We start from the raw sequence: 23195 nt of genomic DNA on the forward strand, positions 1-23195 counted from the left end.
AAATTAGTTGAGATGAAAAGAAAAATGAACATTTTAAAAGCATGAATGACATTGTCCTTATTAGTGTGGTAGAGAATTGCAATCTTATAGAAGGGGAAAATTGTTTCAGATAATGACAAACTTACCTGGTTTTTCAGACATACAGGCCACACATTTACTGTCTTCTCCTTTATTCAATACACAGCACACTAAACATTCCCAAGAATCCTTGGGTTTTTTGAATTTATCTCCAAATCCCAAGGTATCAGTGGCTATAGTATAACTGGAAGATGAAGGAGTCACAGTTACTGCATTTTCTGAAGCCACTGGCAATGTCAAGGTTTGCTTAACTCCAGTCCCAGGTTTTGGTGTTTCGCAAGCCACACATTTTGTAGCTTCAGGTTTATTTTGTACTAAACAGGTATCGCAATCCCAAGTTCCCACTGCTGGTTTAAATTTGTCTCCAAAACCAAAAGTCCCTGCTGTGGGGAGAGTTGATCGTACAGAGTTACTCAGTGTCATCATTCCAGTTTGTTTAGCAGTATCTTTTGGTGGCACTTTGGCAGCTTGACAGGCTACACATTTGTTGTCTGTACCTTTGTTTTGTACTAGACATGTGTCACACTGCCAAATATTTCCAGCTTTAAAAGTTTCACCAAACCCTGGTCCACTAGAAGAAAAGGTACTTATTGCAGGTCTGGTATAAACTTCTATGCTTGTTGTAGCAGGCTGTACAGCAGCAGGAGAACCAGTCTTTGGAGATGTGAAACCTAATATGTATGTAGGAAAGTTGGCCGGGGGAAAGGAGGAGGGAGCAGGGTGGGGGTAGGAGAAAGGGTGACAGAAAAAAAAAATTGAAAAATTAATGACTTTAATACTAAGTCAAACCATGACATAGGATAATATTACTCAGGAAATGACAACATTACTCTCCTAAAGTAGGGGGCAATCATAGTAACCGACAGAAAGATTTCTCAGAATAGACTGTCATGGTCTAGAGCTTTGTTTTCACTTGCTGAACTACTTTCATATGTGAATTTAAGACCCTAGACTTAACTCTACAAAGCAGGAGTCAGCACACTATTGCCCAAGGGCTGGTGCTGCCTACAAGCTAAGAGTGGTATTTACATTTTAAATAAAGCAAAATTTGTTTAAAAACATACCAGGGTCTTAGTTTGCAAAGCCGTGTTCTAGAGCAAATTTAAGGGTACTCTTAATTTGATTACTAGGCCAACTAATACCCAGTTCCAGATATACATACTAATGGCAAAGCTCTTTATGTTGTCCATTCAAATGTATGTTATAATCTAAGTAACATTCTGGTCTTTCTCTAGGGAATGTTCAGGTCAAACTCCTTTAGAAGACTCTATAAGGTCCTGGGGCTTGATTCAATCAACGCTGTTACCATCCTGCTCAATAAATAATAAACTCCAGTGGCCCTCAAACAGAAAATCCTCCACTTGGAATTCAAAACCCTTCATGATGTAGGCCCTTACATCCCCGCCCCCCCCTTCCACTATTCAATCTCCAGTAAGCCATTTTCTATGCAAAACATGTTTTCTTCCATCATTTCCTAATTTATAAGGTTCAGCTTTGTTACTGCTTTCTTGAATTCCAGGGATATATGAGAAAAAAAACAACACAAAAATTTCTCTGTCTCTGCAACAGATACAAGTCTCTCTACCTCTATTTCTGAAGGCTACACCATCTATTCTGATTTTAAGATGTAGAACAGGATAGGTGATTAATATTAATACACGTCTGAATTTAAAGCTATTTCCTTGAGAAAATTACTTATTATCTTACCAGGACTTTTCAGAATATCCAGTACACTCCCTTCTTTCAGGGTCTTTGCAGGCCTGAAAGGGCCTTCATAATCTTCATCTTCTTTCTTATTATTGCTTGTGCTATTTATAGTGGTAGAATCTTTAACTGTAATTTGAAGTATATTATTAATAAATGCAAGTGAAAAATTAAAACACTTAACCATACCAAGCAGCTACAATTCAATGCATTTAACAGATCTTCAAAACTGATTTTCATTTCAGTAATTAAACTTTCCAAAAAACCTAGAACTTTTGACATAAAATATCACATTTACAAATCTCTTTCCTCACAACCAATAGTGAGATGGGTAGTAGATAAGGAAATGAAAGGCACAGAGGTTAAGTAAGCTATTCAGATTCACACAACTAAAAAGTAAAAATCTGAACCTAAGCCTGTTTACCACTAAAAAATTCTTTTTTGACAGTAATACTACACAAGTTTCTATTAAAAATTGTTTCATTAAGTATATTCTTTAGTAAAAAGGGATGCTAGTTCTCATACTAAACTGCTATGAACCAACTGAACAATGAACAAATCCTCCCTCCCTTTTAACATATCTGTGATAAATCCAAGAAAAGAAATCCAGTCCTTAATGTTGTATACTACTTTCCTAAAGAAAGCAAATTATCTGATGTACTGAATACCTTTTAAAGAATTTAATTATGGAATTCACTGAATTATATTAAGAAAGCAAAAGGCAATATGAATAAATACTATTTGAAAATCATTTTTGAGAACCTCTTTTATTTATCTGTTAATAATCAAGCATTTTTCTTCCTGAGAGGTCACTCTCCTTTCTCTGCAGAGTCTGACCACTAAGAGATCCTTTTCTTGTTGGCCCTTGGGGCCTGAGTGCAATGTCTGATCCTCCTTTAAGGATACAGAAAGGATCAATAGAGCTGCAGGGACTGAGTTGTAAGGTGGCCTAGGGCTATCATGTAGTGGTCATGGAAGCTGAGCTGTACTGCCTTCTCCTACTTTGCCACCCTGGCTGGTCTCCATCTATTTCCACATATCTTAATCCAATTCTCAGCCATGGAAGCAATAAGAAACCTGACAGTGGAAATAGTACAGTGGCATATATGCCATTCATAACGGAGAAATCAGAAAATTTCCAAATTATGATGCAAGATAGATGTTTTGACTAATAACTTACTCATCCATTAGGTAATGTGATTCAAGCAATCTTCAAAAAGGAAATATTCTATATTTTTCCTCATAAACAGGCATGAATTTGGTAATCCACGTAGGGTTAATAGTACCTTAGTTGACTATGAAACTTAAAATGCTATTATGTAAATATAATGCTGTTTGCATACGTAAAACACAGCATACTCCACTTTTAATTAAATTGTACATAACCATATGTTAGGCAATAATTAGTGCTTCTACCTTTTCACTCCTGAGAATTAAACTGCTTGTGAAAATTGAAACTACATAAGAAGGGCACTAATGCAACAAATATTATAGAATAATCTTCTCACAAGTTAAAATGTACTTCAAGTTCCAATAGGTTTTAGTTGGTGGTACACTTGGAACAACATTACAAAATATCATTATACTAATGTAACATTCAGAATTATTTGCAATGAGATTTTGCCAATAGCCTGAAAAACCAACTCTTGGTTATCAATTTTTTTTTAAGGCTCTGCATATACATTCCTATTAAACATATTTTTACATTAGTCATGCTGTATAGAAGAATTAGAATAAAGGGAATAACCATGACAAATCAAAAAAAGAAATAGTCTGCTTCGATCTGCATTCAGACTTCATATCACTTTTTCTGGAGGTGGATGGCATTTTCCATCATGAGTCTTTTGGAATTGTTTTAGGTCCTTGCATTACTGAGAAGAGCTAAGTCTATCAAAGTCAGTCATCGAACATTGTGGCTATTACTGTATACAATGTTCTCCTGGTTCTGCTTACTACACTCGGCATCAGTTCATCAGTCTTTCCAGGCTTTTCTGAAGTCTGCCTGCTCATCAATTCTTATACCGCAATACTATTCCATTACATTCACATATCACAACTTGTTTAGCCATTTCCCAATTCATGATCATCCCCTCAATTTCCAGTTCTTGGCCACCACAAAAAGAGCTGCTATAAATATTTTTGTCCATGTGGTTCCTTTTCCCACTTGTGTGATCTCTTTGGGATACAATCCTAGAAGTGGTATTGCTGGGTCAAAGGGTATGCACATTTTTACAGCCTTTTGGACATAGTTCCAAATTACTCTCCAGAATGGTTGGATCAGTTCACAACTTCACCAACAATGCATTAGTGTTCCATTTTTCCAACATCTTCTCCAGCATTTATCATTTTCCTGTTTTGTCATGTTTGACTATCAAATATTAAATTTGATAACTGCACAGCTAACAATTTGAGAATTGTTGAAATGGAAGTTAGTCATCAGTTTATTGTCAGCTAGTTTTAGAAATGATATTTTTTTTCTGGCAGTTCTAAATGTTGTGGTCTTATGGAAATCTTCACAATATAAGAAGCTATGGTTTAAAGGTTTAAGGACATGGAGTAGTTGAGCTGTATACTCAGTGGTTAGCCTGCATTTCTAAGGATGTTAACACAGACTGATGCTATTTGTGTATGTGAATAGTAGGGTGGGATAACTGGTTTACTTTAAAACTCAAGAAATCATGGAAATTTGAGATTGAATACAATCTTAAGAGATCACTCACTAACTATTCACTTTACAAATAAGGGAAAAAAGCATAGATCAGTGAAGTGACTTCTTCAAGGTCACATAGCAGAGTTGGGATGAGGACTCAGGTCTCCATAATTCCAATTAAATGCTCTTCTCAAAATCTACCAGGCATAGCTTACCTCCTGTTCTGCTTCTTTAACAGTTTTATTTATAAATTTAAGTATTTGAAAGTTTGTTTTTCCTTCTCTTATAATATTCTAGGTCTCTAAGAAGGCTGGTCTCTTGAAAACAATTCCTAATGTTGGTTTTCTGTAGAGTATCACATCAAGAAAGAATAGTGCATTATCAATACTCCTATATAACTGATGAATTATTGGTATTTCACTAAATCATGAAAATCTTTTCTTACTGATTTAATACTCCATTGGAGCATTTAATACTATCTTTTCCCTCTTCCAAACCTAAAAAAACCAAATCAATAAAAAATGAAATAAAAATTAAAAAAAAAATAATCAATTTGCTAGGTAGATATGAAAAGGAGAAAACTCAAGAAAAATACAATAAATGTATAGACAATCATAGATAAATTCTCCAAAGTTATCAATGGTCTCTTAACTGCCAAATACAAAAATTTCTTTTTCTTATTCCCCATTCTTTTTAATCTATCTAGAGCATCTGATACTGTGGATCACAATTCTTTGGATATTTTGTCCTCTCTGGGTTATTTTGTGGCATTAGTCTCTCCCAGTTTTCCTCCTACTTGATTGACCACTCTTCTTTGCTGGATTTTCATCAACTTAACACCCACTAACTATAGATTTTCCCAAAATTCTTAACACAAGCCCCCTTCTCTTCTTCCTCTATAACATCTCACTTAGTGGTCTCATCAGATCCAATGAATTGAATTATCATCTATGCAGAACATTCCTAGATCTGTATATCCAGTCCTAATCTTTTCTCCCTAGCTGCAGTACTGTATGACTAATTGTCTTTTAGGCGTATCAAACTTGACACATCAAAAAAAGAACTCTTTATCTTTCCTCTCAAAGTCCTCTTTCTCAACTCTCACAATCTCAAGATCATCCTCAACTTCTCACTCTCACTCATCCCCGCCCCCCATATCCTATCTATTCCCAAATATATTTGCTTCTACCTTCGCAATATCTCTTATTTAAGTTCCTTTTCATTCACTTACACAAATACCACTCTGAGGCAGTCTCATCAACTCACCCTGGACTACTGCAATTGCTTTCTGGTTGGTCTCAATCCACTCCAATCCATCTTCCACTTACCTACCAAGTTGATTTTTTTAACGTCTATTCACTACTTCTACCCAAACCCTTTACTTAATAAAATCCAGTGGCTCTCTATTATATCCAGTATTAAAGATAAAATATTCTGCTTGCTGTTTTGATATCTAGCTCCTATCTGTCTTGTCACGCTTTAATCTCCTCCATTTACGCTATAATCCAACCATGCTGACCATCTTGCTGTCCCTCCCATGACACGCCATCTCCTTACTCCATGTCTTTTTACTGGTTGTGCTCTATACCTAGTATGCTCTCTCTCCTCAAACCTCCTCTTGGCACCTTACTAAAATCAGCTCAAATCTCAATTGCTGAAGAACTTTTTCAGTTTTAACTGCTTTCCCTCTGAGACCACCTTCTGCTTATACTGTATATATTTTGTACAGACATTGTTATTTGCATGTTGTCTTCCCCCACTAGAAGGTGAAATCCTTGAGGGAAAGGACTATATTTTGCCTTTCTTTATATCCCTGGCACTTTAGCACAGCACTTAACTAACAACTAATTATACAAGATCTGAAGGCATAGATAGGTTGCTATCTATACTAGTAGATTTATGCACATCAAACATAATAGTAAATAGTAAAAAGAACGCTGTATCAGGAATCAGAGGATCAGTGTTAGAAACTCAGTTTTGCTACATCTGTGACGTTGGGCAAGTCATTTGATCTCCCTAGGTCTAAGTTCCTTTTCTACAAAATGATCCAATCCCATGATAACACATATCTAACACAGAAATGTAAATACTATAAATAGGGTGTTTCATTATACTTTTAATAGCATGGTTATATTCAGAGGTAAAGGTTCTCACAACAAAGAGGCAACTCATCATTATGCTTACTCCCTCTCCTCCATCAACATGGCTCACAAACCTCATTGTACTTTATGGGATATAAGCTGCTATTACTGAAATAACTTATTACCCTACAGCAAGCATGGTAATATGTCTCTCCAAACTTGGCTAGGCTGGTCACGTCCTTGGATGACAGACATGATGTCTATCATCTGGCCCATTTAAAAAAATATATCTTTCTAGTTTGGTAGATCCTGCCAGAGTTTATGCTCCCTATCATAGCCTGTGACAACTGAAGGTCACCGTCAAATAACAATTAAAGGCATTACAGAAATACTTTAGGGGAGACAAAAGCTGAAACAAAGAATACCACAAATGGAAGAAATATCCTTTCTCAAGATACTCTAAACAATTCTGAAGGTCAGAAAAAAATAAAATATAACTGGTACAGACGTGAACCTGTTCAGAATTTGATGCCATTTTTTTTTCTGCTTACCTGAGCTACTTATTGTTGATTCTGAAATATTACCAGAGGCAGAAATTTCTGATGATTTCGCAACAGGCACACTAAATGTAAATCCAATCTGTAAAGAAAGATTACATCCAGTTTTAACAAAATATGAAATCTAGAATAATAAATTCTAGGTGAAATGTTTTAAGAAATATCATATGATTAAACATGCATCCTTTGAATTTCTCTGACTGACCGCACAAAAATCAATGCTACTTACAGATGTAGGAGGTAGTATGTCTGCCTCAGTAGATTTTACAATTGGAGATGAAAATCTGAACACAGGACTGCCAGCATTATTTGGAGAGGCTGTTTGTACCTAGTTTTCCAAAGTATAAAAATTTTACAAAAAATACATATACATAGAAAATAATTATACAATTGCCAAGAATTAAGGAGAATTTGCAAAATTCATCACATCACAGTTCCTTCAAGTTTGAAAATAAATTCTAAGCTATTAAAAAATGTGATACTGTGATACTAAATGTGAAACAATCATTGATACAAAATCTTAGAACAGTGAGTATCTCCCCCTCAAAGCAGAGCATTCATTTATTGAAAGAAAATGACATCTTTATAACAAAATATTCTGCCAAAATCATGCATCCAACACAATAAAACTTGTGTTCTAATCCAACCTTCTAACTATAAGTTAAGAGTGAAATACAACAGTGTGACATTTCCGGGCTCCCAATCATATTATTTTGTCAATATAATCATTCAAGGAAACTTAATTTCATCAGTAGGAGGACTTCTAATAAAACAGATCACAACTATTACTCTGACTGAAAAACTCAGCATCTTGAAACTAAATCTGGTGATGAGTTTCTTTGAATTTGGAACCTCAAATAAGACATATGATGCATGGCCACACCCATTCTCTTTGCAGAAAATTGTCAGTTTGCACACTGATTAGCCTTGAAGAATTCAATGTCACCCTCTACATGACTTAAACCTCAGTTATCTTTTAAAAAATGAAGTTCCCTGTTCCCAACCTCTCTACCTACACCTTCCAATAGCCTCAAAATGAAAATCAGATTGAATTTATCTTACAAAAAACAAAGAATTATGCAATACACTCTTTTAACTTACCTTATTGGACAATGGCTGTGTAGTACTGATGGGTGATAGACAGGAAGAGGTACTCAAAGAAGAGCAAAAACTGAAGACAGGCAATGAAGTAGTTGTAATTGGCAGGGGTATTTTTGGTAGTACTGGTGCCTCTACTTCCTAAAATGATACATAATTCAATTATGTTTTATAATAAGATTGCCCTTTTATTTATATTAAATCTTAAATAACGTGAATATATGTAAAAGTTCCTAAAATGAAATTTAGGAGAATATTATAATTAAAGTAACTCCTATCTGGATGGCATTTTACAAAACGATAAGACAGATTTTGAAATTTAATCTTTATTACCACCTTATGAGAGAAGCCGGGCAAATATCCCCATTTTGTAGATGAGGAACAAGTCAAAAAGGTTATCCACTTTATCCAAGGCAACACAGATATTACGTGGGTGAATCAGGACTAAAAGTGACTACTATAAAGCTTTAGCAGAAATGAGAGGAACCTCAAGGGGAAAATACCACTCCATCTTAGTCTGTGATAAAGGCAGAAACATATAAGGCACAGTCTTCCATTCAGATTAGAATTTAGAAAATTTGATTTGGAAATTTTCATTAAAAAAGAATGGCAGTATCACACAGCCTCAAATTTTAAAGAAAAATCCTCTCAAAAGAGGAGAGATGCTCAAAAACAAATTTCTGATGACAAATTTCAAAATAAGGAATAACAATTGGCATTTATACAGCACTATAAAGTTCTCAAAGGGCCTTAAATGCATTATTTCATTTAAACCTCATGACAAGTACATAAAGTGGGTACTATGGGTATTATGCCCATTTTAAAAATGGATACCGAGGCTTAGAGACTTGTCTGTGCTCACACAGCTAGCAATTATTAGAGGTGGAATTCGAATCTAGTTATCACTGACTCTAAAATCAGCCCTCTATCATCTACACCACGCTGGAAAAAAAAGCAGAAGTTAATTTTAAGAGTCTGAAAAATCTATATTGGTAATTTATCAACTAACTCACATTTTAAAAATGTACATACAGAAGATGAAAAGTAAAATCAAGTAACTGATGATGCTAAAAAGCAATTTGGTCTTATAAGAATGTGAGAGTTGAGAACCAAAATTAACTAAGGCTTGTAAGGAATGCTAAGGACAACCAAAAGGGATTTTTAAGCTATGCTGGAAGAAACAGGAATACAGAAGGACTGCTGTTTAAAATGGAAGAGTAGATGATAAAGGATTACATAGAGAAGACAGAATTGCCAATGCAAAGTACAGTAACTAAGGGTTAAGATATCTAGAGTCTAATCAGCCTACTAGCAATTCACTGGATCTGATGAGATCACTAAGTAAGACATTATGGACAAAGAAGAGAAGGAAGCCTATGGCAGAAAATTTGGTCAATCAGGTTACTTATTCCAGATAACATGTAACCTGATCTCTTTCAGTATCAGTTTCTTCATTGGTAAAATGAGAGCGGAACTAGGTGCATCTTTTCAATTTAATATTCTTAAGTCTTAATCTAGTTAGCAATTATATAATACTTTAATGTTTGCAAAGCACTTGCTATTACCTCATTTTATCTTCACAACAACCCTGGGAGGTAGACACTATTATTATCCCCATTTAATTAATGAGGAAACTGAGTCATCCTGATAAATATCAAGCCAATGGACCCAAATAGCTCTGGAGGAGAAAGTGAGGCTGAGGCTAGTGGCCTTGCACAGCCCTCCCTCATTCAAATCAAAGTCAACTGCAAGTTATGTCATCATTTCCCTGATGTCATGGTCCTCTTCAAGAAATAAGGACAAACACAACCCCACAAACTGAGGCAGAAAGAGGTTAAGCAATTTGCTTAGGGTCACAAACAGATAGTAAGCACCTGAGGCTCAAACTTATTTTAACTTATAGTAAGTAATGTTAATATTATTCTTATATTTCCAGTCTAGTCATTCACTTTCCAGAAAGATCTTGCATAGCAGCTTTGTGTGATTTTGTTTTTCTAGAGAAAGTCCTTCTTTGATTAAAGGTCTTATATTATTCTATTTAAATCTCTACTCTTTTTCAGAGCTCCAGAGGGGCTCTGAATACCATAACACATAAATAATGCTTTTTTTCTACTTTTAATTGTACTATTCCTCGCCTCTTATCTTGCTCAGCTTTCAACTTAACTAACCATTCCTCCTCTTTTCTCTCATTCCTAAAAGGTTACTTCATCTTTCTTTGCTCTTTTCAATTCACATTCTTTCCTGGCCTGATAGCTAGGAGAGAATGAGTCAATTCCTTAAGACTTGTCTCTCCCTAGAATTTCCCTGAGTTTTTCTACATTGCCACACCACCTTGCTCAGAAATTTCTTTCTTATCTAGGCCTGCTTTAGCCATGACTATCTTTGGCAGGTTATTGATTAGTGTGGCTGCTTTTCATTGATTCTTTGTCTTATTCTCTACTTGTATCTTTTAAAATTTCTCACCCCATATTTTCATTCTTTCCAACTCATTTGTTCCCTTATTTTTTACTTAGATAAAATAATTTAAAAAAAAAAAACAAAAAAACAAAAACAAATCAACTATGAGTACAGGATAAAATGAGGAACAGCTAGATAACAGTTTGTATAAAAATAAGATTCAGAGTTTCAGCATACTAAAAGTTCAAGGATCAACAGCAATGTATAGCAATCCAAAAAGCTTTTCAGATTTTTTCTTTTTTTCCCTTTTTATATAACTTCTGATTATATCAGTACAGGGTACTCAAAGTGAATAACATTTTCTACCAGATAGAGATCAGCGTTTTCTACAGAAGCCTATGGAACCCTTCTCTACATTCATAATTGAAAGAAATTTTAACTTATCTAAGTTGCTGAACAGGATCAAAATGAACTGACAGATCCATGCTAAGGTCTCTAGTGGCATCCCATGATGTTTCCCCTTCTCCACACAACATTTTTATCAATGATTTGAATAAACAAAAAAAGACGAGACAAGCTTATCAAATTTAAAGGTAACAAGGACAGTAAGAAAACTAATGCAGTAAATAAAGGCAGCAGCACTCAAAAAAACCCTTAAATTACAATAGTAAAAGCCAAAGTCTTGGATTCAGAAAATACTGTATGGAGTACATGTCACTAATTCACTGTGTTCTTTGTAAGACCTTTCCTCATTCTGGGCATTTGGATCAGCTTCCTCATCTGTAAAATAAAGGGTCTGGACCTCTAAGACACCCAATAGCTGAAAATTTCTAAGAAAGTTAAACAATGACCTGAATCTGATAGGGACAAATGTCAAGTATGTTATTGTACTTAGGTTAAAAACAAAACCAACTCATGTGGAAGATGCAGAAGAGTTGGTCTGGTAACAATATCAGAGGAGGAGAGGGTGAGGGTTGATGGGGAGATGGTTTCAATTAATCAAAAGATCACTACACAATGGGACATGACTTATATTAATCAAAGTATGGCATTAAAGTATAAAACATGTATCATTCTGACTACTCTGCCATGGTCAGAGTAATCCATAGTTTAAGAGGAAGAATACAGATAAGCACACCTACAGATAATGATAACCATAACAATGAAGGTACTTGAAACCACACTGTATGAAGATTATTTGAACAAAACAAGAAGTAACTGGAAGGATCACTGTACAGTTTAAAAAAAGAAAAGGCAGTGGACTTGCAGTTCTAAGACATGTTAGGTACTGGGCTTTATATTTATTAGTTATATAAATCTTGTTTTCACACCGCCATCTTGGCTTCACACCCCTAGTTGTATAAATCTTTAGCAAGTTAGAAGGTTAATTCTAGTTCTGACAATCTGTGGCTGAAGAAAGACATTATAGCTGTCTTTAAATATATGAAGGGCAGGGGCAGCTAGGTGGTGCAGTGAATAGAGTAACAGCCCTAGAGTCAGGGGAACCTGAGTTCCAATCCAGCCTCAGACACTTGACACACTTACTAGCTGTGTGACCCTGGGCAAGTCACTTAACCCCAATTGCCCTGCCTTCCCCCCTCAAAAACACACAAACAAACATCTGAAGAGTTGTCATGTCAAGAACTCAAAAAACAGTTATCAAGTGCCTAAGTGCTGGGGACAGAAAAAGAGTCAAAAGACAATCACTGCCCTCAAGGAGCTTACAATCTAATGGGAAAGACCAATATGCAAACAAATATGTACAAAACAAGCTACATACAGCATAAACACGAAACAATTACTAGAAGGAAGGTACCAATTAAAAGGGGTTGGAAAAGGCTTCCTGTAGAAGGTGGGATGTAAGCTGGAACCTGAAGGAAGACAGGGAAGTCAGGAGGTAGAGATAAGGAGGAGAGAGTTCCAAGTATGAGGGACAGTCAGTGAGAATGCAGGCTTGGGAGATGGAGCGTCTTGTTCATGAAATAGCCAGGAGGCTAGTGTCACTGGATCAAGCAGTATGTAGAAGGGAGAAAGGTTTGTAAGGAGATTAAAAAAGTAGGATGTGGCTAAGTTATTAAGGGTTTTTATAAAACCAAACAGGATTAAAATTTGATCCTGGAGGTGACAGGGAGGCAATGAAATTTATTGAGGAGCAGGGTGAAATGGGCGAACTGGCATTTCAGGAAAATCACTTTAATGGCTGAATGAAGAAGGGACTGAAGTGTGAAGAGACTTGAGGCAGACAGACCCACCAATGGGCTATTGCAATAATCCAAGCATGATATGCTGAGGAACTGCACCAGAGTGGTGGCAGAGTCAGAGGAGAGAAAGGGGCATATTCAAGAGATGTTACAAAGGTGAACTTGACAGGCCTTGGCAACAGACTGGAATGAAAAATAGTGAGGAGTTGAGGCTGAAATTTAGTTGTCAGCCTGAGGTACTAGGAGGATGGTAATGACCTCTACAGTTAGGAAAGTTTAGGAGAACAGATAATGAGCTTAGTTTTAGACATGTTGATTTTAAGATGCCTACTGGACATTCAATTTGAGATTTCTGAAAGTGTCAAAGACTACAGAGAATGACCAAACAAAAGATAAAGATGATGGGAAGTAGAATGGATAATTGTGATTATATGAAATTAAAATTTTGCACAAACAAAACCAATGCAGCCGAAATTAGAAGACAAGCAGTAAATGAGTGTGAGGTAGGTGTTACAGCAAGTTTCTCTGAAAGAAGTATCATTTCTCAAATATTTTCTAAAAAATATAGGGAACTGAACCAAATTTATAAAAAAGAAATATTCCCCAATTGATAAATAGCCAAACGATATGAACAGCAGTTTTCAGGAGAAAAAAACCCAAAGCTGTCAAAGTTACATGAAAAAATGCTCTAAATCACCACTGATTAGAGAAATGAAAATTAAAACAACTTTGCGGTACCACCTCATACTCATCAGATTTGTTAACATGATAGAAAAAGAAAATTATAAAGGCTGGAGGGGATATGGAAAAATGGGTACATTAATGCACTGCTGGTAGAGTTATGAGCTGGTCTGATCATACTGGAGAACAATTTGGAACTATGCCTAAAGGGCTATAAAACTGTGCATACCATTTGACCCAGTAATACCACTACTAGGTCTACACATTAAAGAAATCAAAGGGAAAAGGAACTATGTTACAAAAATATTTATAGCAGCTCTTTTTGCAGTGGCAAAGAACAGGAAATTGAGGGGACATCCCAATTGAGGAAGCTGAACAAGATGTGGTATATGGTTGTGATAGAATACTATTGTGCTATAAGAAATGATGAGCAGGATGGTTTCAGAAAAACCTTCAAAGACTTATATGAAGTAAGCAGAATCAGCAGAACACTGTACACAGTCACAGAAATATTTTAATAAAGATCAACTGTGAAAGACTCAGCTACTCTGATCAAAATAATAATTCAAGAGAATTCCAAAAGACCCATGTTGAAAAATGATATCCACCCCCAGACAAAGACTGATGAAATGAGTGAAGGCTGAAACATACTTTTTTCACTTTCTTTCTGTTTCTTGCTTTTTATTGTGGGGTTTTCAGGGGAAGTGGGGGGCGGAGAGACATGGCTAACATGGAGATGTGTTTTGCATGATTTCACATGTAAAACGGGTATCATACTGCTTGCCTTCTCAAAGGGGAGGGGGGAGAGGTGGGAGGGAGAAAATTTGGAACTCAAAATTTTTCTTAAAAATTAATGTTAAGGGGACAGCTAGGTGGCATAGTGGCTAGAGCACCAGTACTGGAGTCAGGAGGACCTGAGTTCAAATCCAGCCTCAGACACTTGACACGCTTACGAGCTGCGTGACTTTGCAAGTCATTTAACCCCAATTGCCCTGCCTTTCCTGCTCCAAAAAAAATTTATGTTAAAGGGCTAAAGTTGTTGAAGAGAATGAGGACTGAGAAAAGGCCACTGGAACTGGCAATTAAGAGATCACTGGTAACTTTGGAGAGAGTAGTTTCACTGGAATAATGAAGTCAGAAGCTGGATACTAAGGGGTGGCCCTAGCAGTCCCACTACAGTAACAGAGAGTTACACAAAAACATCTTGTGCCTATCAAATCATTTCCTCTGCCCAGATAATCAAAACATCAAATTCTCATGAAAAATGTTTAATTAGAAATAAGTCAAATTTCCTATAGATTAAAAGTATTTCCTTAAGCTATAATAACAGATGTATTTTATAGTACATAGTATAGCATCAGCAAGTGTTTCACTTTCCCCTCAGGTTTTTGAGGGAGTGAGTAAAAGTGGGGAAAAAAGAGGGAAGGAGGGACAGAGAGAGAGATCGATCCTACCTCTTCCTCATCAGGAAGTTTAGACACAAAACGTGTTCTTTCTCGTCGCATCTTGCCACCACCACCTACTCCTGAAGAGATCCCATTGGTGGCAGGTGTACTGAAGTTAGGGTATGAAAAATCGCTAGCAGCAGAAGAAAAAAATTTAAGAAAATAAGTCATAACTTACCAGCTTATAAATTTTACACCATGTTAAATCATCAGTACTAAAGAGTAAGAATAAAAAAGGAAGTTACCCATTTTTGAACTATATTGGTTAAAAAATACATCTCATAGCACTAACTGCTTATTCACTAAAGAAGTTGAATTTTCATTAGTGTAACAAAGGATTACTTTCTTCCATGTGTGGCAAAAAAAACACAGCAGATAGCATCCTATTTGTATCTTTTATTAAAGGAACTAATTTTTTAACCTATAAAAGGTCATCTAGCTCTGTACTGTGATTTGTGACTGTTAAAACACAGACAAAATGTTACTGAAAATAAGTTAGATACATGTTCAAATAGTAACTTTGCATGGGAAAGATTTTTTAATTCTTTTCAAAGGCCAAAATTGTACAGAAATTAAGCAAAAGACCTGATAAATTAAATAACATGGGTATATTTCATGAAATTTGGGGTGATTTTACCTCTCATGTTGCTCTACTTTTTGCCCCGGCGATAGAGCTTTCTCATGCCCAATCTGTAAGAAAATGTACTTTAGTTATGAACTAGTTTATATTTCACTTTCATTTGGAAAGCTACCCTTTACTTCTGTAACTTATGTTAATAGGTAATTATGTTTAATAGTTATGGGAATATTGTTCTTAGTAATTTCTAAGAACTAAGGACAGATGTCAAGATCCACAAAAACAGCATTTAAATTTACTTTACTTTTATACCATGATTTGGAAAGTAAGAAATTACTTACTATGTTCTAAATTGTTAGTAGCTACTAGAAGACTTAAAACTAAGTTCCTTAATTATTTTCTTACTAACTAAAAATGAAAGCATTGCCAGGAGCAAGTTTAGGGAAATAGCTACCATGTAGAATGCAGATGTTCTGGAAAAATAAGAAAGTCTATCTTCTACTTTCTCTTCATGACAGGAAATCAGTATTTTGCACATATTTAGCACATTGAATAATTCAATGTTTATTATAGTTTCTCAGACGATATAACACACCACTTTCTTCAGACAGCACTAATAAATTTTAATTAAAAAGTTTTGTGACCATTATTTCTCCTCTTTTATTGTGTAGTCCGTATAATGTACATGAATATAAGTAAATGTTCAAAACTATTCATATTAAGAAGGAAGCTGTAGTAGCAATTTAGATTTGAACATCTTTCCCACCAATTAATAGGCCATGTGACCTGCTCACATCACAGGAAGCCTAAGTCACATGTGGTAGGAGGAGCTTCCTGACAGGAAAAGGAAGTTATGTCACAGGAAATGCCAACAGGGAGAGAGAGCAGTTATGGCTGCTAATGGCCACCATCATGATAATTAGATAATTAACATGATAATTAACAGGCTGACTTAGGTGTACTGTGAGTGTGTTTTTGGGAAGACCCCAGCATGCAGTTGGAGAGGTTTTGGGATGGTGAGGTTCCATGTTGTGATACTGTGTTTTAAGTTTCTTGCTGTTACGATAAGTGGGCTAACTGGCTGTGGGAGCTGAACATTTGGTTATGGAACATGGATCTCTGGTGTCTGAATAAATGGTTTACTTCTTCCACCTTCTATGTGGAGAGTCTTGCATACTTTGTAATACAGAACTACACAGGCATTTTGACAATTATCATCTACATTGTTATTATTGCCTTACGATACAGAAGCAAGTACATTTGAAAGGATGGCCCAACATGAAGTCCAACAATGACAAGCTATAGTTTTTAAACTCTTTCATTTAGTTCTTTGTCTAAAGGACAAGTAAGTGTAAAATAGTGTAAAGAGCGCTGCATTTGGAGTCTGCAGATCTGGGGTTAGATCCAAGCTCTGCTACTTATGTGTTAATCTTGAACAAATCACTTCACTTCTCCTCAGTTTCCTTATGTATATAATGAGGGGAATAGGTTAGATGAACTTTGATTCCTTATCTACGATCCTATGATTCCATATAAGCTGTATGAACTTAAGATGATTCTAATTAGAATAAAATAAGGAATGCTAAACCTTTGTAGAAAACAAATTTTAATAGCATTTGTTATGTGGTATTAATCACTAACTGGTGATATACTGTTAACTAAATTCTGCATCAAAGTATTATTTCAATTAAGCAATTATTTCAGAATACCAGCATAAATACAAAAACAAGAATTGTAGTATACAAAGGTAGTCATACAGCTACCTGTTAAATTTCTTGGATTGAAAGTTTAACTATAGACATTATGAATCCACTACTAAAGATTTTTCATCAGTATAGTAACAGATATTCAAGAAGCCGATTGTGAAATTTAGGGCCAAACAAAAAAGAGAGCTGGAATTGGGAACTTTATTTTCCTTAATCTGCTCAAACATCTGCTTTCTATTTTATTTGGGCCAAATATTTCAAATGTTAAAAGTGAGTACAATCATATTAGAAACTTTCAGAGGTGCCAATGCACAGGTCCTTGACAGCTGCTTAACGATGCTTTGAACTGGAGGTAGGCATAAAGACTAGAAGGCGGCTAGGTAGTGCAATGGATAGAGTGGTAGGCCTGGAGTCAGGAAGACCTGAGTTCAAATCTGGCCTCAGATATGTACTGGCTGTGTGACGCAGGGCAAGTCACTTAACCCTGTTTGCCTCAGTTTCCTCACATGTAAAATGAGCTAGAGAAGAAAATGGCAAAACTCTCCTGTATCTTTGCCAAGAAGATCCCAAAGAGTCTGACACAACTGAAATGACTCAACAACAACAAGGCTAGAGCTGTGATTTCATTAGTAGAGGGAACACTTGGGTGAGGCAACTCTTTCTATTAATGGAGACCAGCATCTAACAATCCCAAGAGTTACCTACAGCAGAGGGCCAGCTCAGATTAAAACGTAACTGGGAAATAGGTAACAAAATAAAGAAAAATACAATAGAAGATAAATAATTTTAATGTTTCTAAGTCAATATGCAGCCCAGGGATACTTATATAAGGTTCAGTGGCACTCATTTCTATTTGAGTTTCACACCACTGGCCTAAAACCCTAGGACTTTAAATGACTGGCAGGGGTCATTTAGCCATTGCGGGTCAGGCATGTAACTTGAAACCAGGTCTTCCTGGTACCTTGAAATTGTTAAAATAAAATTTTCATGTAATCCACAATTTTTTGATTTGTGCTTAAAATTGGGATGTAAGTTAAGGAAAGATGGTAGTATCTTAATGAGAACAATACAAAGCTATGCATAATTTCAGTTTAAACTAGTATTAGGATTATAAGATTATATATACACAATTAAAAGGGACCTTAAAAATCCTCTTAACCCCTCATTTTTTTTTCACAGAAGACAAAATTGAGCTTTATAACGGTTAGCAAACCTGTTCAAGATCATGAAAATGACAGAGCCAAGATTCAAAGCCTAGTCCTCAATCTTGAAATCCAATGTTCTTTCTATGGCACCATACTACTTACCTCCTATTTAATGAGCCCATAAGAATGTGATTCCAAGAAAAGTCTTCCTATGAAGTGCTTAAACACCTTATTAATTCAACCAGAAGTACATATATATATTGATATGCATTTGAATAAAAAGGGAGCCAACTAAATAGCACAAATAAGTTAAATGATGAAAAATAGTCATAACATGCTTCTACTATTTCACAGTATAATACTCCATTAGTACAGTATTTACACTTATAATCTTTACAATAATTAAACACTCAAACTGTCCACAATGACAAAAATACAACCAGAAACAAGTAATAATACAGAGCTTACTTACATTGTGCTTTTTATCTATTCTCTGATTAGTCTTTCTTGCTTCAGCAGATGGAGTTAAAGATGGTTTATAATACACGCATCGATTGGTGGCTATAGAAATTGGCTTTGGGGTCATGAGTCTTTGAACAGGAGGATAGTGGGGTTCCACCTTAAAAGGAAGCAGAAATCAGAAGTATGACTCTTATTTTCACTCATTTGGGATCAACTTTATCAGGCTATCAGCATAGTATGATCCCTAAACATAGTATATCAAACACAAATCAACAGTAAAGGATATTGAAAAAGAAGACAGTCAAGGTGGGTACTAATTCGTAATCTGAAATTTAAGATTCTAATTGTGGGGCAACTGATACTTTTAAGTTTAATGACTCTCTTTTCTACATACCCAAAATAGATGGAATTATAGCCAGGCTAACTAGATTCAGAGTCAAAATGATTACTTTTAGGCCAATTAAAGAATGTTTTAAATTCTCACAACTGGGTTTTAGTTCTTATATGTTATGCACGTACAACTGACTTCTACTTCATCTATACCCAGATTAACTTATATTTATTCCCCCTAAAATTTCAGGAGTCCTAAGTAAGATCCCCAATGCAAACTGGATAGTGAAAATAAACTTCAAGCAATCAACTTCTCTAGCTGAAAGAATTTCTCACTAGTAAATTCAAACCATAATTTTGACAACATAAAAAGTACAAAAGAATGATAATTATTTTAGCATACAGAAATAAGAAAACTACTGTCAGCACAATGTGTGAATGAGCTTTATCTGAAGTACACAAGTGTACTGTCAACACTCCACTTCAAATGTTGAAGGATAAAAAAAACACTGTGTTGATTTAAGATTACCATAGCCAAGAACTTCCCTTGCTGTCCAAAGACTACAATACTATGAATAGACTTCTTTCACTCAACAACAGCTGTAAGCAGCACTAGTTTTCAGGGTAACATCTTGGCAAAGTCCTCATCACAAGTGTGACTAACTCAACGAGGTCTTCTACACCAGAGGTATCAAACCCACTGCCCACGCACTCTTGAAAGCAGCCCAACCCCAAATCAGGTTAAAATATCACTGGGAAATATTTAACAAAATAAATAAATATACAAAGAAAACAACGTTAACACGTGTTTTTCTAAGTTACTATGCAGCCCACAGGAACTGTTTAGTGGACACATTTCTATTCGAATTTGACACCACTGTTCTACACTACAGTTTACTCCTGAAATACTGAGCCACAAGAATGTAATGGGACTCATTTTTTACCAGCAGATATTATACCCACATAAAAATTTTCTTGAGGATAGTCTTCATATCTTTGTAAAATTTCATCAGCTATTTCATCATCGTAATTATTTCACTATTTGTTCAATGAAGCAAGGGTATTTTACACTATCTCTGGAGGTAAGTTCTAGATAGCTGCTAAAAACTTTTGAGGACCAACTCTTTCATTAACTAATTTTCATAGAGGTAGTATTTGAACCCAGGTCTTCTAACTCCAAATGCGATGTTCTTTTCACTCTGCCTCTACATAAGCAGTCAGTCAGTGAATAAACATTTATTAAGCAAGTGCCTGTGTGCCAAGCACTATACTAAGTGCTGGAAGCAACCAATTAAAAGCATGCAGTTTGTGCCCACAAATTTAATTTAAATAAGCAGTAGTAACATGGGAAGAAAGAGAGAAAACATAATGTTGGCTTGTTCAAAAAAAAAAATACATCAGCATCATGATGGCATTATCCAATTATCTTTGGATGAAATGGCATCATTTCCAGTTGTTTTGAAAGACCCTGGAAGCTGATGGTCATTGACTTTTCCAATAATTCCCTGCTATTTACATAAGGCTTCTAACAGAGGGAATAAGAGTTTGTTGTTTTGCTTTGACTGCCTAGCTTTCTAAGATTTGCCTGTTTCATGATATTGTTGTACACAATTAACAAAATTTGACCCAACTTGTTACAGCGAACAATGTCAACCTCATGTTCAATTTCTGGTTAAGTCAGCCTTATAAAAACAAACATGGCAGATAAGTTTCCAAAGGAGTGTATAAAGTAATTTTTAACAGATTTCAAAGAAACTTATTCCACAGCTAGAGTTCACAGGAATAGTGCTTACTTTGATTGAGGTCTGCAGTTCACTAGCTCTAATTACTGAAGTCTCCCAAATTTTGCTTGCTCCAATTTTTCTTTCAAAAGAAAATAAAGTTCCCACCTTCATATTTCCCAAACAAGGGCCAAAAGTATTTACTGAAAACCTACCGTGCACAGACATTGCAACAAAGTTTATACATTTAAAAACTTTAGATGTGAAGTATGTGGCTTAGCCTGTTTGAAAAGTATTCTAGAGTTGCAGTTCAACACTCGAGGATGATTAAAATTTCTTCTTAGTATTATAAGCAATAATGTATCAACTTCTTAAAATTTACTTATGCATAGCTACCACTTACCGCTGCTAAAAAAGTCTTACCTTTTTCCTTTTAGCCTGAATATCTATGATGTCTAACCCACTCCTATCCAGGGGCTGAAAAATAAGAAACTATTATGTACAGGAAATCCCTTTGAAATGCTTTTTTCTTGCTAATAAAAAACGATAATTTTGGGCCAACTGAACTTACAGAAGATAGTGGAGAAGAAACAGCAGATGGGATTCGTTTTGCATCCTGTTAAGCAAAATTGAAGATAATGTTTCTCCATAAAGTTCAGATATTTTCATTTAAAAAATATTCTTGCATTTGAATAGAAGAGAAATTATTTACCGCCAGCGGGCTTGACATCTTCTCCAAAGACTGCAATATTCGTCGGGCTGTTGAACTAGTTACTCCATAGGATTGTGAATTAACTTGCTTGGCTTTCATCTGTCTTCTGACTGGTGCCTGCAAAGAAAATTCTGTTTGATTTGTTGGAATGCAAAAGTGCATATTTTATGAAAAGTAGATGGTTAAAACCACTCAGAGTTGAAATGTACCCAAAGTAAAATAAGGACTCAAAAAAAGAGATTTTATATATATATGCCTTCACATACACATAATAATGACAAGTATTAAGCTTGTCTAAGCATTACTAAATGCCAGGTACTGTAATAAACACAGGTAGTACAAAATAAGAGGTCAAAAATCTTGGTCCTTGTCCTCAAGAGGCTCATCTTTAAATGGTGAAGACAATATACCAATGTATGTATATATGTCTGTACATATACATTTATGTGTACATATTTGGGTACAAGATATATAGAAAACATGGAAGATAATCTCATAGGAAAAGCACCAGCAAGTGGGATGAGAGAGGGGAAAATCTCCTGAAGAAGGTGGGTTTGAGTTGAGTCTTGAAGGAATCCAGGAAGGGGAGCTAAAGAGGGAGAGCATGCCAGGTAAAGGAGACTGCCAGCAAGGAGCTGAGAGATGGAGTATCGTGTATAAGGAGAGGTAAGGCGGTCAGTGTGACTGGATCATAACGTAGAGGAATAAAGTATAGGACTAGAAAGATGAGAAAAGGCCAGTCTGTGAAGAGCTTCAAATAATGAACAAATTATTCCACATTTTGTCCTGGAGATAATAAGGAAACACTGAAATTTGTTGAATTAGAAAAGTAATGTGATCACTATGTTTAGAAAAAATTACTTTGACAAATGAGTGGCAGATAGATAAGAGTAGGAAGAGTCTTTAAAAAGAAACCAACCAAAAAGAGGATTGCAATAGACAGGCATCCAAGTTGATGAAAGCCTGCACCAGGATGCACCGTTATACCAAATATGAAGTTCTGGGCCAGGTATATTACCTACTTTTCTAATTACAATCAAATTCCAATATAGACAAATTAAGAAATCTTAAGACCTAATGGAACCTAACTGATAAAGCTTTCAAAATTGCCAATACATGAAATATTCTGTTGGCACCATAAGTTTTAGGATATCAAATGACTTCCTACAATTGTAACAAAAAATAAGGTCAATAAAGACATTTAAATATCATCACAGCATGAAAGTGATGGTAGGTTCTCAAATAGAATGCAAAGTATAAGCTCTGGCAAGTTCTTTCAAGCTGGAAAGCCTTCACAAATGGCCTAGTAATGGGCTGGGCAAGGACTTAACTAAATTTAGAGAGATCCTCACTAATAGATCATTTTGAGAAACTCCCAAAGAACCATGTAAAGATATAGAGGGGTTGCAATCTGTATTACTAGAAGAAGTACACATGCACACAATGAAATCCAAGACCTTTGGAATATCGAGGTTATGGTTTTATGTACATTTTCTTTATATAAATGCTTCTTGTATTACAGCTTAGGAAATAAACATTAGAAGAACTGAAACAAACAAAAAAATAAAAATAAAAGAGTTAAAATAACTGACCCACAACAGACCATAAGAAATCCTGCTGGGTTTATAAATTCTAATGATAACTTCCATA

The 23195-nt window shown here is 35.4% G+C and overlaps 1 protein-coding gene across 1 annotated transcript in view; it reads right to left on the reverse strand.

The window, feature by feature from the left end:
• The window catches only part of NUP153 (nucleoporin 153), a 78515-nt gene that overhangs the window by 20425 nt on the left and 34895 nt on the right, over positions 1–23195 (reverse strand). The window contains exons 6-16 of the mRNA XM_036756752.1: positions 21546–21662; positions 21405–21449; positions 21257–21310; positions 18793–18939; positions 15530–15582; positions 14902–15025; positions 8172–8309; positions 7300–7398; positions 7065–7152; positions 1786–1911; positions 126–749 (exon numbers count right to left, since the gene is read on the reverse strand). Coding sequence (XP_036612647.1) covers positions 126–749; positions 1786–1911; positions 7065–7152; positions 7300–7398; positions 8172–8309; positions 14902–15025; positions 15530–15582; positions 18793–18939; positions 21257–21310; positions 21405–21449; positions 21546–21662 — 1615 coding nt within the window. The remainder of the gene's footprint in view (positions 1–125; positions 750–1785; positions 1912–7064; positions 7153–7299; positions 7399–8171; positions 8310–14901; positions 15026–15529; positions 15583–18792; positions 18940–21256; positions 21311–21404; positions 21450–21545; positions 21663–23195) is intronic.

The sequence above is a fragment of the Trichosurus vulpecula genome, chromosome 1, assembly GCF_011100635.1.
Source record: "Trichosurus vulpecula isolate mTriVul1 chromosome 1, mTriVul1.pri, whole genome shotgun sequence".
Taxonomy (NCBI): domain Eukaryota; kingdom Metazoa; phylum Chordata; class Mammalia; order Diprotodontia; family Phalangeridae; genus Trichosurus; species Trichosurus vulpecula.